The sequence below is a fragment of the Oncorhynchus keta genome, chromosome 27 (assembly GCF_023373465.1).
Source record: "Oncorhynchus keta strain PuntledgeMale-10-30-2019 chromosome 27, Oket_V2, whole genome shotgun sequence".
In the NCBI taxonomy this organism is placed as follows: Eukaryota; Metazoa; Chordata; class Actinopteri; order Salmoniformes; family Salmonidae; genus Oncorhynchus; species Oncorhynchus keta.
The window spans coordinates 44,166,342-44,180,158 of NC_068447.1; the positions used below are offsets into that span (position 1 = coordinate 44,166,342).

General features: G+C 45.2%; 1 protein-coding gene across 4 annotated transcripts in view; it reads right to left on the reverse strand.

Annotated features, from left to right (window-relative positions):
- atf7a (activating transcription factor 7a) overlaps positions 1-13,817 on the reverse strand; it is a 51,359-nt gene that overhangs the window by 23,688 nt on the left and 13,854 nt on the right. For all 4 annotated transcript variants that reach the window (XM_035739364.2, XM_035739361.2, XM_035739363.2 and 1 more), the window contains exon 2: positions 1,308-1,379. In XM_035739364.2, the coding sequence (XP_035595257.1) occupies positions 1,308-1,355 (48 nt within the window). In that variant the 5' untranslated portion in view covers positions 1,356-1,379. The remainder of the gene's footprint in view (positions 1-1,307; positions 1,380-13,817) is intronic.

Genomic DNA, 13,817 nt, shown 5'->3' on the forward strand with positions numbered 1-13,817 from the left:
AGTGACAGAAACAGACTGGCAATAGGAATGTGTTGTACATGTGGACACTCAGTCAGTGACAGAAACAGACTGGCAATAGGAACGTGTTGTGTTGTACATGTGGACACTCAGTCAGTGACAGAAACAGACTGGTAATAGGAACGTGTTGTGTTGTACATGTGGACACTCAGTCAGTGACAGAAACAGACTGGCAATAGGAACGTGTTGTGTTGTACATGTGGACACTCAGTCAGTGACAGAAACAGACTGGCAATAGGAATGTGTTGTACATGTGGACACTCAGTCAGTGACAGAAACAGACTGGTAATAGGAACGTGTTGTGTTGTACATGTGGACACTCAGTCAGTGACAGAAACAGACTGGCAATAGGAATGTGTTGTACATGTGGACACTCAGTCAGTGACAGAAACAGACTGGCAATAGGAATGTGTTGTACATGTGGACACTCAGTCAGTGACAGAAACAGACTGGCAATAGGAACGTGTTGTGTTGTACATGTGGACACTCAGTCAGTGACAGAAACAGACTGGTAATAGGAACGTGTTGTGTTGTACATGTGGACACTCAGTCAGTGACAGAAACAGACTGGCAATTGGAACGTGTTGTGTTGTACATGTGGACACTCAGTCAGTGACAGAAACAGACTGGCAATAGGAATGTGTTGTACATGTGGACACTCAGTCAGTGACAGAAACAGACTGGTAATAGGAACGTGTTGTGTTGTACATGTGGACACTCAGTTAGTGACAGAAACAGACTGGTAATAGGAACGTGTTGTGTTGTCCATGTGGACACTCAGTCAGTGACAGAAACAGACTGGTAATAGGAACGTGTTGTGTTGTACATGTGGACACTCAGTCAGTGACAGCAGCAGACTGGCAATAGGAATGCGTTGTACATGTGGACACTCAGCCAGAAACATAAGCCGGTTGATGGCTATCTAAAACATGGTCTACTCTCTACCCATGTTCTATTCCACTGACAGCAGTGGGAAATTCCATTCATTTCACTACAGAACTAGGCCATGTACAGTATGAATGAATATCGTCAGTTTCAACTTCCCAATCAACTGATTGAGGAGGATGCTCACTTCAAGTTATTCCAGAGTCAACTGCTATAGACAACACACACTAAACACAAAGCCACACACACAAATACCAAGTACAACCATACAAGCACACACACAAATACCAAGTACAACCACACACACACACACACACACACACACACACACACACACACACACACACACACACACACACACACACCTGAAACCCGAGACAAGACAGAGGTAGTTGACGGCTTACCTGTCCACAGCCCGGAGCGTTGCACACAAAAGGTCGGTCGTCCCCCATCTTTGCAAAGAGTTTGCAATGTAACTGTGGGAAAGGAGAAGAGAACATGGTTGTCTTTTCTTTTCTTAATTTCCTCAAAGCGGTTCAGTTGGTCCTCCAGTAGACTAGTCCAGAAACCAACAAAGCAGGAATACTCCTGTCCTGCTGGTAGGCTAGCTGTAGTCAGGGCAGCCAGGAAGCAGAATGGATTTAAAAATAACCTACCCAAGCAGGGAGGAAAAAACACAGACACACACATACACACAAAGCTAGGCAGCGAGATCAGGTCTCCCTGGTGGTGTTTCCTTCATACAAGGGGCTTTCAGCTGGCCAATGAATGAGGAGAAGCTTACAGGGGAGAAGGAAGCTAGCATTTGGTTAATACAGACTTCTCCATCACACCCACCACTAGTCCCCAAGCACCCATTCTTGACTCCGTCTCTCGCTCTTTTTTTCTGTAGGCTCTCTCGCTCTCCCTCTTTTTGCCAGCTCCCTTAATATTTCAGATTCAACTACCACTCTATAGTCCTGTAGCCTACACGTCAATGACCCCCCTTCACCTACTTTTTGAAGGATGTCATCTCTAATTCCACAGCTTAAATATCTGTGCGCCATACTACCCCCCCTAGTGACCCTCAACAACAGTCTTTCACCTCACCTCGGATACATCCCAAATGGCACCCTGTTTCACTGCATAGTGCACTACTTTTGACCTCAATCCCATGGGCCCAGGTCAAAAGTAGTGCACTACATAGGGAATAGGGTGCCATTTTGGACGTAGCCCCTTATCATATGATCTCATTTGCCTGTTCTTGTCTGCTGCTGTCACCCCACTTTCTCAGTGACTTTACTGCCACAAGCTAAACAGAAACCAAGCACGTTCAGAATGCCGTACCAAGAACCCCTAGTCTAACGAGAAGAGACCTAAGCTCATAGCTGAGAAGGGAAGGGCACTACAGTTGATGAATGGGAGACACTACTCTCAGCTGGTGTTGGAAGGTGTGAATTGTCAAGAGTTTGAAACTCGCTCGTCAAAACTTGTTGCTAATAAGGTACAACACCGTAAATTCGATTTAGGCCTATGCTGCTCTGGGTCGTACTCATTAGTGCACAACGTAGCAAAATATTATGCAACGGACAAAGAAAACAAGCATTGGACAAAATCAGATTGTATTGGACAAATTCACTCCCTCCAGGACATTTCCTCTAGGCCCACCCACCTCCTCTCTAATCTGCAGTTTCAGTTGTTTTCACCCACCTCTCTCAACTCACATTTCCTTGCATATGCCTATGCTCTACTATTGACAAATGTGACATAACACACATACAGCACCGTTATGTTTCTCCTCCCAGACCACGTGCGAGTACAGTTGAACTGACATGACCTAAAAGCTTGTTTGGCGGTTACAGGCCTGGGTTCAACTTTGTCTCCCCTCCCTTGCTCGCTCTTCTCCTCACCTCTTCCTCCCTCTTCTGCTCACCCACAGTGAAGACAGGTTGGGAAGTTCAGTAAAGATAACTTGGTCATGAAATGTTTATCATGGGATGTAATGTTGGGGATAGGACATTAACATTGAATGACCAAGTTATCTTTACTAAACTTCCCAACCTGACTTCAAGTGGAGCATGGGAGAAGAGAGGGATGGAGAGACAGGAGAGGGAAGGATGAGAAGAGATGATACTTGGGGGCGGGAGGGGGGAATTATGGCATACATTTTTCAGCAGCACTCTGTTCTAACGTCCCAGCACAAACCTCTAGATGACGTCTGGCAACAACTATTACACAACGCAAGTCCCACAACACACACACACACACACACACAAACAGATTATACAACAGCATCACGTTCTCCTCCAATAACATCCACTGAAGATGCCATGTAGATCCGTAACCATGTAAATATCTGTAAGAAACCAAGTAATTACAACCTGTTATAGGCCTTTTTACATGGTAATTACATTGCCAGGTAGGCCTACTGTGTAACCGTATTGTAACTGTACATTTACATACTTGACTTACAACCTTTTATAGACCACTAGTTTTAGTAGCACTTATCATGTTTCCACTGTTCAATCTCTCGTCTCTCTCGAAAAAATACAAAGGCTGCATCTTATTTGCCTATAAAAAGCAGGCTGGCCAATCCTTCCCCAGTGTGATCAAAAGGAGGAAACGGAACACATACAAGGCAGAGGAGCAGAGGGCTTGATTCCTAACCGACCTCACAGGCTGTGTCAGCGTCCCAAATGGCACCCTATTCCATATTTAGTGCACTTCCTTTGACCCCTCGTCAAAAGCAGTCCCCAACTTCAGTAATAGTGTAAGAGGCTGGTGTCAGGCCTCTTACACTGCTCACACTAAAACACAATTCTCTGAGTCTATTTGGGCAGAGACGTGTGAGTTCAGTCCATCTACACACAACAATACACCAGCAACTCTTTACACACACGGTGTGCACTAACGGGCTGTGGGTGCCACATCAAGGACACAAACTGGACGGAGCAGAAGGCGGGGTGGGGGACAGACTTACTTGTACACTTGATTACATGGATATGAAACAAACCATTACACTTCGTAATTATCATGGCATTTCAATATTATTCAGGTAATTACTTCTAAATATTAAATCAACAAATTAAGAAATGCCAGGTTGGACAGGATCTGTCGCATTTTTGTATTGACAACATTAACAGAGTCAAAATAAAGATATGCCTAACTTGTCCTTCCTTGTCTGTTGGCTTTTCTGCACAAAAGTTTTTTTTAATACAGATTCTACCTCGACGCACAAAACCACTCAAACGAAGTCGGATGGATTTTTTTACCCCACTTTTCCCAAAAATATTCACATTACGTCACAGACCTTGCAGCTGCGGTCATTTGATGGCAGTGGCATAAGTTCTTCAAAGAGAGAAGGCCGTCGTGAGAGAAATCATGTAGCTTAAGCTACTGAAAATAGGCCTTTTACTAGATTAAATCATAAAAAGGTGCGTTTGAGTCTTATTAAAGAGATAGATATTTTAGGAAACTTTAATGGAAGTACAGTGCATTGGGAAAGTGTTCAGACCCCTTGACTTTTCCCACTTCGTTACGACTTATTCTAAAAGGGATTAAATACCCCCCCCTGAAATATCACATTTACATAAGTACTCAGACCCTTTACTCAGTACATTGTTGAAGCGCCTTTGGCAGCCATAACAGCCATGACACCATAAGCTCGGCACACCTGTATTTGGGGAGTTTCTCCCATTGTTCTCTGCAGATCCTCTCAAGTGCTCTCGGGTTGGATGGGGAGCGTCACTGCACAGCTATTTTCAGGTCTCTCGAAATATGTTAGATTGAGTTCAAGTCCGGATTCTGGCTGGGCCACTCAAGGACATTCAGAGACTTCAAATGAAATCAAATTGCGCCGAATACAACAGGTGTAGGACCTTACAGTGAAATGCTTACTTACAAGCCCTTAACCAACAATGCTTTAAGAAGTAAAGAAGTTAAGAAAAAAAGTGTTAAATAGAAAATAGTACAAATAACTAAACAGCAGCAGTGAAATAACAAGCGAGGCTATATACAAGGGGTACCGGTACAGAGTCAATGTGCGGGGTTAATGGGGGTCATATGTACTAGTAGGTAGAGTTAAAGTGACAATGCATAGATTATAAACAGAGAGTAGCAGCAGGGATCTTGGTAGTCCTTTGATTAGATGTTCAGGAGTCTTATGGCTTGGGGGTAGAAGCTGTTAAGAAGCCTTTTCGGACCTCGACTTGGTGCTCCGGTACCGTTTGTCGTGTGGTAGCAGAGAGAATAGTCTACGACCAGGGTGGCTGGAGTTTTTGATCATTTTTAGGGCCTTCCTCTGTCACCACCTGGTATAGAGGTCCTGAATGGCAGGAAGTTTGGCCCCGGTGATGTACTGGGCCGTACGCACTACCCTCTGTAGCGCCTTACGGTGGGAGGCGGAGCAGTTGCCATCCCAGGCCGTGACGCAACCCGTTAGGATGCTCTTGTTTGTGCAGCTGTAGAACCTTTTGAGGATCTGAGGACCCATGCCAAATATTTTCAGTCTCCTGATGTGGAATAGGCTTTGCAGTGCCCTCTTAGTGGGTTTAGACCATGACAGTTCGTTGGTGCTGTGGACACCAAGGAACTTGAAGCGCTCAACCTGTTCCACTACAGCCCTGTCAATGAGAATGGGGGCGTGCTTGGTCCTCCTTTTCCTGTAGTCCACAATCATCTCCTTTGTCTTGATCATGTTGAGGGAGAGGTTGTTGTCCTGGCACACACAACCAGGTCTCTGACGTCCTCCCTATAGGCTGGGTCATCGTTGTCAGTGATCAGGCCTACCACTTGTGTCATCGGCAAACTTGATGGTGTTGGAGTCGTGCCTGGCCGTGCAGTCATGAGTGAACAGGAAGTACAGGAGGGGACTGCCTTCGTGTTGAGGATCAGCGTGGCGGATATGTTGTTACCTACCCTTACCACCCGGGGGTGGGCCCATCAGGAAGTCCAAGATCCAGTTGCAGAGGGAGGTGTTTAGTCCCAGGCTTAGTGATGAGCTTTGAGGTCACGATGGTGTTGAACGCTGAGATGTAGTCAATGAATTGCATTCTCACATAGGTGTTCCTTTTGTCCAGGTGGGAAAGGGCAGTGTGGAGTGCAATAGAGACTGCATCATCTGTGGATCTGTTGGGGCGGTATGCAAATTGGAGTTGGTCTAGGGTTTCTGGGATAATGGTGATGATGTGAGCCATGACCAGCCTTTCAAAGCACTTCATGGTTACAGACGCTACGAGTCGGCAGTCATTTAGGCAGGTTACCTTAGTGTTCTTGTGCACAGGGACTATGGTGGTCTGCTTGAAACATGTTGGTATTACAGACTCAGTCAGAGACAAGTTGAAAATGTCAGTGAAGACACTTGCCAGTTGGTCAGTCCATGCTCTGAGTACATGTCCTGGTAATCCATCTGGCCCTGCGGCCTTGTGAATGTTGACCTGTATAAAGGTCTTAATCACATCAGCAACAGGGAGCGTGATCACACAGTCGTCCGGAACGGCTGGTGCTGTCATTCATGTTTCAGTGTTACTTGCATAGAAGTAATTTAGCTCGTCTGGTAGGGTTGTGTCACTGGGCAGCTCGTGGCTGTGTTTCCCTTTGTAGTCTGTAATAGTTTGCAAGCCCTGCCACAGGCAACGAACGTCGGAGTTGGTGTAGTACGATTCGATCTCAGTCCTGTATTGACGCTTTGCCTGTTTGATGGTTCGTCGGAGGGCATAGCGGGATATCTTATAGGCTTCCGGGTTAGAGTCCTGCTCCTTGAAAGCAGCAGCTCTACTCTTTAGCTCATTGTGGATGGTGCCTGTAATCCATGGCTTCTGGTTGGGGTATGTCAGCACGGTCACTGTGGAGACGATGTCATTGATGCACTTATTGATGAAGCCATTTCTTTTCTTTTGCAATTTCTATTTTTATTGTTTATTTTGTACTTTAGAGTTACCTTGTTTTGGTGTATAAATGTATTTGGTATATTTTTCAGTTATCTGCTACATAAGCTAAAGAAGGTTCAAAAGTATGTTCTGATGTTCTTTTCCTCAATGCCATCAAAAGAATCCTGGAACATATTCCAGTCTGTGCTAGCAAAACAGTCCTGCAGCTTAGCATCTGCTTCATCTGACTACTTTCTTATTGACCAAGTCACTGGTGCTTGATGCTTTATGGTCAGACTTGCTAAATGGTGGGCGAGCTTTGTATGTGTCTCTGTGTGTGGAGTAAATGTGATCTAGAGTATTTTACCCTCTGGTTGTACATTTAACATGCTGATAGAAAGGTAAAACTGATTTGAGTTTCCTTGCATTAAAGTCCCCGGCCACTATGAGCACCGCCTCTGGATGAGCGTTTTCCTGTTTGCTTATGGCCGTATACAGCTCATTGAGTACGGTCTTAGTGCCAGCATCGGTCTTGCGTGGTATATTGACAGCTACAAAAAATATAGATGTAAACTATTGGTAAATAGTGTGGTCTACAGCTTATCATGAGATACTCTACCTCAGGCGAGCAAAACCTTGAGACTTCCTTAGATTTCGTGTACCAGGTGTTGTTTACAAATATGCATAGGCCGCCTCCCCTTGTCTTACCAGAGGCCGCTGTTCTATACTGGCGAAAAAGCTTAAAACCCACCAGATGTATGTTACTCATGTCGTTGTTCAGCCACGACTCGGTGAAACATAATATATTACAGTTAATGTCCCATTGGTAGGATATACACAACCGTTCAAAAGTTTGGGGTCAGTTAGAAATGTCCTCGTTATTGAAAGAAAAGCACATTTAATGTCCATTAAAATAACATCAAATTGATCATTAACAATGTCTACACTGTATTTCTGATGTAAATGACTATTGAAGCTGGAAACAGCAGATTTTTAATGGAATATCTAAATAGGCGTAAAGAGGCTCTCTAGGCTTCTTCCTAGGTTCTGGCCTTTCTAGGGAGTTCTTCCGAGCCACCGTGCTTCTACACCTGCATTGTTTGCTGTTTGGGGTTTTAGGCTGGGTTTCTGTACAGCACTTTGAGATATCAGCTGATGTAAGAAGGGCTTTATAAATACATTTGATTGATTGATGATCTCCACAGAGGAGCTCTGTCAGAATGACCATCGGGTTCTTGGTCACCTCCCTGACCAAGGCCCTTCTCCCGTGATTGCTCAATTTAGCTGGGCGGCCAGCTCTAAGAAGAATCTTGGTGGTTCCAAACTCCTTCAATTTAATAATGATGGAGGCCACAGTTCTTGGGGACCTTCAATGCTGCAGCAATCTTTTGGTACCTTTCCCTAGATCTGTGCCTCGACACAAATCCTGTCTTGGAGCTCTATGACAAGGTAAAAATCTGTCGTTCTGTCTCTGAGCAAGGCAGTTAACGGGGCGCCGAAGATGTGGATGTCGATTAAGGCAGCCCGACCCCCGCACCTCTCTAATTCTGAAATGTGGAAGACACATTTCAGTTGAAGGCATTCAGTTGTACAACTGACTAGGTATCCCCCTTTGCTTTCCCTTTTTACACACAATTCCTTCGACCTCATTCATGGCTTGGTTTTTGCTCTGACATGCACTGTCAACTGTGGGGCCTTAGACAGGTGTATGCCTTTCCAAATCATGACCAATCAATTGAATTTACCATAGGTGGACTCCAATCAAGTTGTAGAAACATCTGAAGGATGATTTGCAAAAAATTCTAAAAACCTGTTTTCACATTGTCATTATGGGGATGTGTAGATTTTTTATTTGACCTTTATTTAATTAATCAGTTTGGCCAGTTGAGAACAAGTTATCATTTACAACTGCGACCTGGCCAAGATAAAGCAAAGCAGTGTGACACAAACAACACAGTGTTACACATAAACAAACGGGTTTGGTGACGAATATGAAGCGAGGGCCAGCCAACGAGAGCATACAGGTCACAGTGGTGCTTTGGTGACAAAACAGAAGGCACCATGATAGACTAAATCCAGTTTTTTATTTAATTTTTTATTTTACCCCTTTTTCTCCCTAATTTTGTGGTATCCAATTGTTTTAGTAGCTACTATCTTGTCTCGGCGCAACAACTCCCGTACGGGCTCGGGAGAGACGAAGGTTGAAAGTCATGCGTCCTGTCCGATACACAACCCAACCAAGCCGCACTACTTCTTAACACAGCGCGCATCCAACCCGGAAGCTAGCCGGACCAATGTGTCGGAGGAAACACCGTGCACCTGGCAACCTTGGTTAGCGCGCACTGCGCCCGGCCCGCCACAGGAGTCGCTGGTGCGCGATGAGACAAGGACATCCCTACCGGCCAAGCCCTGCCTAACCCGGACGACAATAGGCCAATTGTGCGTCGCCCCACGGACCTCCCGGTTGCGGCTGTTTACGACAGAGCCTGGGCGCAAACCCAGAGTCTCTGATGGCACAGCTGGCCCTGCAGTACAGCGCCCTTAACCAGTAGGAAGCCGATTCTAGATTTAATTTTGGATTGGAGATGCTTAATGTGAGTCTGGATGGAGAGTTTACAGTCTAACCAGACACCTAGGTATTTGTAGTTGTCCACATATTCTAGGTCAGAACCGTCCAGTAGTGATACTAGTTGGGCAGGAGGGTGCGGGCAGCAATCGGTTTTTAGAGCATGCACTTAGTTTTACTAGCATTTAAAAGCAGTTGGAGGCCACGGAAGGAGTGTTGTATGGCATTGAAGCTTGTTTGGAGGTTTGTTAGCACAGTGTCCAAAGAAGGGCCAGATGTATACAGAATGGTGTCGTCTGCGTAGAGGTGGATCAGAGAATCACCAGCAGCAAGAGCGACATCATTGATATATACAGAGAAAAGAGTCGGCCCGAGAATTGAACCCTGTGGCACCCCCATAGACTGCCAGAGGTCCGGACAACAGGCCCTGACAGGCCCAGAGGTCCGGACAACTGAACTCTGAGAAGTAGTCGGTGAACCAGGCGAGGCAGTCATTTGAGAAGCCAAGGCTATTGAGTCTTCCGATAAGAATTTGATGATTGATGAAGAAACAATTTAATTTAATCAATTTTAGAATAAGGCTGGAACGTAACAAAATTTGGAAAAGGGTCTGAATACTTTCTGAATGCACTGTATAGGCCTTGGCCTAGAGAGAATCAGAAAACTCACACACCCCCATAAAAAAAGTCACCAGCATGTCAGGCCCAACCTAATATTTCTGTGTGGTTTCCACCGTGAAGCATGGAGGTGGTGGTGTGATGGTGCTTTGCTGGTGATACGGTTATTGATTTATTTAGAATTCAAGGCACACTTAACCAGCATGGCTACCACAGCATTCTGCAGCGATACACCATCCCATCTGGTTTGCACTTAGTAGGATTATAATTTGTTTTTACAACAGGACAATGACCCAAAACACACCTCCAGGCTGTGTAAGGCCTATTTGACCAAGAAGGAGAGTGATGGAGTGTTGCATCAGATGACCTGGCCTCTACAATCACCTGACCTCAACCCAATTGAGATGGTTTGGGATGAGTTGGACCGCAGAGTGAAAGAAAAGCAGCCAACAAGTGCTCAGCATATGTGGAAACTCCTTGAAGACTGTTGGAAAAGCATTCCTCATGAAGCTGGTTGAGAGAATGCCAAGAGTGTGCAAAGCTGTCATCAAGGCAAAGGATGGCTACTTTGAAGAATCTAAAATATATTTTGATTTGTTTAACACTTTTTTGGTTACTACACGATTCCATGTGTTATTTCATAGTTTTGATGTCTTCACTATTATTCTACAATGTAGAAAATAGTAAAAAATAAAAACCCTTGGTGTCCAAACTTTTGACTGGTACTGTATATTTAAAAAGGTCTTTGTTTACTTACTGTGCAAGGTGAAGAAAACATTACTGAGAAGCCCAGCTGGGCTCTTTCCTACATTTGACATTTGTTAGAAGCAGGCCAGATACTTCTATGCTCGCTCCGTCAACATTAACAGGACAGAGAGACCAGTCACTTGCTCATTGCTCACATGGAGCGTGTAAATGATGGTATGAAATAAACCAAAACTTGTTTCTCACAAGTGTAGCAGGATGTGAACTCTGCAAACAACATTTCCACTCAGAGAAGGAGAACAGTAAATTACTGTAATTAATACATGCATTAACAGAAATAAATATAACCAAATGACAGGGATTAACAGTAAACTGTTTTATAAACGGTAGGCTACCACATGAGCATTCATTAAAGTGCATTGCGAGCCGACACTGTATAGCCTAGCCTACTATTCTACTTTGCGGTGATTGGTGGGTCTGGCATTATTCGCCTAGGGTGGATTATCGGACCAGGCCTGATCAGCGTTGATTAGTCTATACATTAAAGTAAGAAAAGATTCCGCATCAAATTATACCATACCAGGTTAGAAAGGATTGGCGCACTGTCCATTTGACACAAAATTAGCACATTATAGGACTCAGAGCCAGAACAACCTTGTCTAGTCTATGTAAAGTGTTGATCCCGTGTTTCGTGAGCTGAAATAAAAGATCCCAGAAATGTGCAACACACAAAAAGCTAATTTCTCAAGAATTGAGCACAAATTAGTTCACATACCTGTTAGTGAGCATTTCTCATTTGCCAAGATAATCCATCCACATGACAGGTGTGGCATATCAAGAAGCTGATTAAACAGCATGATCATTTCACAGATGTACCTTGTTCTGGGGGCAATAAAAGGCCACTAAAAATGTGCAATTTTGTCACAACACAATGCCACAGATGTCTCAAGTTGAGGGAGAGTGCAATTGGCATGCTGACTGCAGGAATGTCCACCAGAACAATTCCCAGAGAATTACATTTTCATTAAGCCGCCGCCAACGTCATTTTAGGGAATTTGGCAGTACGTCCAACCAGCCTCACAACAGCAGACAGCGTGTATGTTGTCGTGTGGGTGAGCGGTTTGCTGATGTCAACCTTGTGAACAGAGTTCCCCATGGTGGTGGTGGGGTTACGGTATGGGCAGGCATAAACTCGAGACAACCAACACAATTGCATTTTATCAATGGCAATTTGAATGCACATAGATACCGTGACGAGATCTTGAGGCCCGTTGTCATGCTATTCATCCGCCGCCATTACCACGTTTCAGCAAGCCTAGTTAAATTAAAAAATAGGTTTTTAACCTTTAAATGCACGGACCCATGTCGCAAGGATCTGTACACAATTCCTGGAAGCTGAAAATGTCCCAGTTCTTTCATGGCCTGTATACTCAGACATGTCACCCATTGAGCACGTTTGGGATCCTGTGGATCAACGTGTACGACAGTGTGGCCCAGTTCCCGCCAATATCCAGCAACTTAGCACAGCCATTGAAGGAGGGTGGGACAACATTCCACAACGAACAGCCTGATCAACTCTACGCGATGGAAAAGTGTCGCGCTGCATGAGGCAAAAGGTGGTCACACCAAATACTGACTGGTTTTCTGATCCTTTTATTTAAGGTATCTGTGACCAACAGATGCATTCTCAGACTAGGGTCTACAAAAGAAATGTCAGTAAAATCTTTGAATAGTTACATGTTGCATTTATATTTTTGTTCAGTGTACATGAAAATAAAATTCATACAAAATGTTGAGAAAAAAAACTAAATGAATGTAGGCCTATTTAAATTAGGGATGCACAATATATCGGTGAGCTTATCGGAATTGGTCGATATTAGCTAAAAATGCCAACATCTAGTTTAATGCCGATGTGCAAATCCAATGTCAAAGCTGACATAATGACTCCGCGAAAAATACAGTGCTACACAGAAAAGCAGAAGAAATACTAAGCGCACACTTCCAACAACTAAACTAGTTCCAAGTCATTTGAAAGAGTGCCCTTGACAATCAACCTGTCGTGGATGATGGTGGCTTTCGCCGACTGGTCTAGCACCTTGAGCTCCGGCACACATTATTTTATTTTTCAGGTGTTGCCCTACCGAAGTTAAACAGTATTGATGAAATGCACATCTATGAGCTACTTGCTATGGGAGTCACTGCTATTAGCTTCACGATTGACTGACATTTGGACCAGCGATGTCAGCATGGAGGCGCTTCCAGGAGACAGCCCAGTACATCAGGAGACGTGGAGGAGGCCGTAGGAGGGCAACAACCCAGCAGCAGGACCGCTACCTCCGCCTTTGTGTAAGGAGGAGCAGGAGGAGCACTGCCAGAGCCCTGCAAAATGACCTCCAGCAGGCCACAAATGTGCATGTGTCTGCTCAAACGGTCAGAAACAGACTCCATGAGGGTGGTATATGAGGGCCCGACGTCCACAGGTGGGGGCGTTTTTCATTTGCCAGAGAACACCAAGATTGGCAAATTCACCACTGGCACACTGTGCTCTTCACAGATGAAAGCAGGTTCACACTGAGCATGTGACAGTCTGGAGATCCCGTGGAGAACGTTCTGCTGCCTGCAACATCCTCTGGCATGACCGGTTTGGCGGTGGGTCAGTCATGGTGTGGGGTGGCATTTCTTTGGTGGGTCGCACAGCCCTCCATGTGCTCGCCAGAGGTAGCCTGACTGCACTTAGGTACCGAGATGAGATCCTCAGACCCCTTGTGAGACCATATGCTGGTGCGGTTGGCCCTGGGTTCATCCTAATGCAAGACAATGCTAGACCTCATGTGGCTGGAGTGTGTCAGCAGTTCCTGCAAGAGGAAGGCATTGATGCTATGGACTGGCCCGCCAGTTCCCCAGACCTGAATCCAATTGAGCACATCTGGGACATCATGTCTCCATCCACCAATGCCACGTTGCACCAGACTGTCCAGGAGTTGGCGGATGCTTTAGTCCAGGTCTGGGAGGAGATCCCTCAGGAGACCATCCGCCACCTCATCAGGAGCATGCCCAGGCTTTGTAGGGAGGTCATACAGGCACGTGGAGGCCACACACACTACCGAGCCTCATTTTGACTTGTTTTAAGGACATTACATCAAAGTTGGATCAGCCTGTAGTGTGGTTTTCCACTTTAAT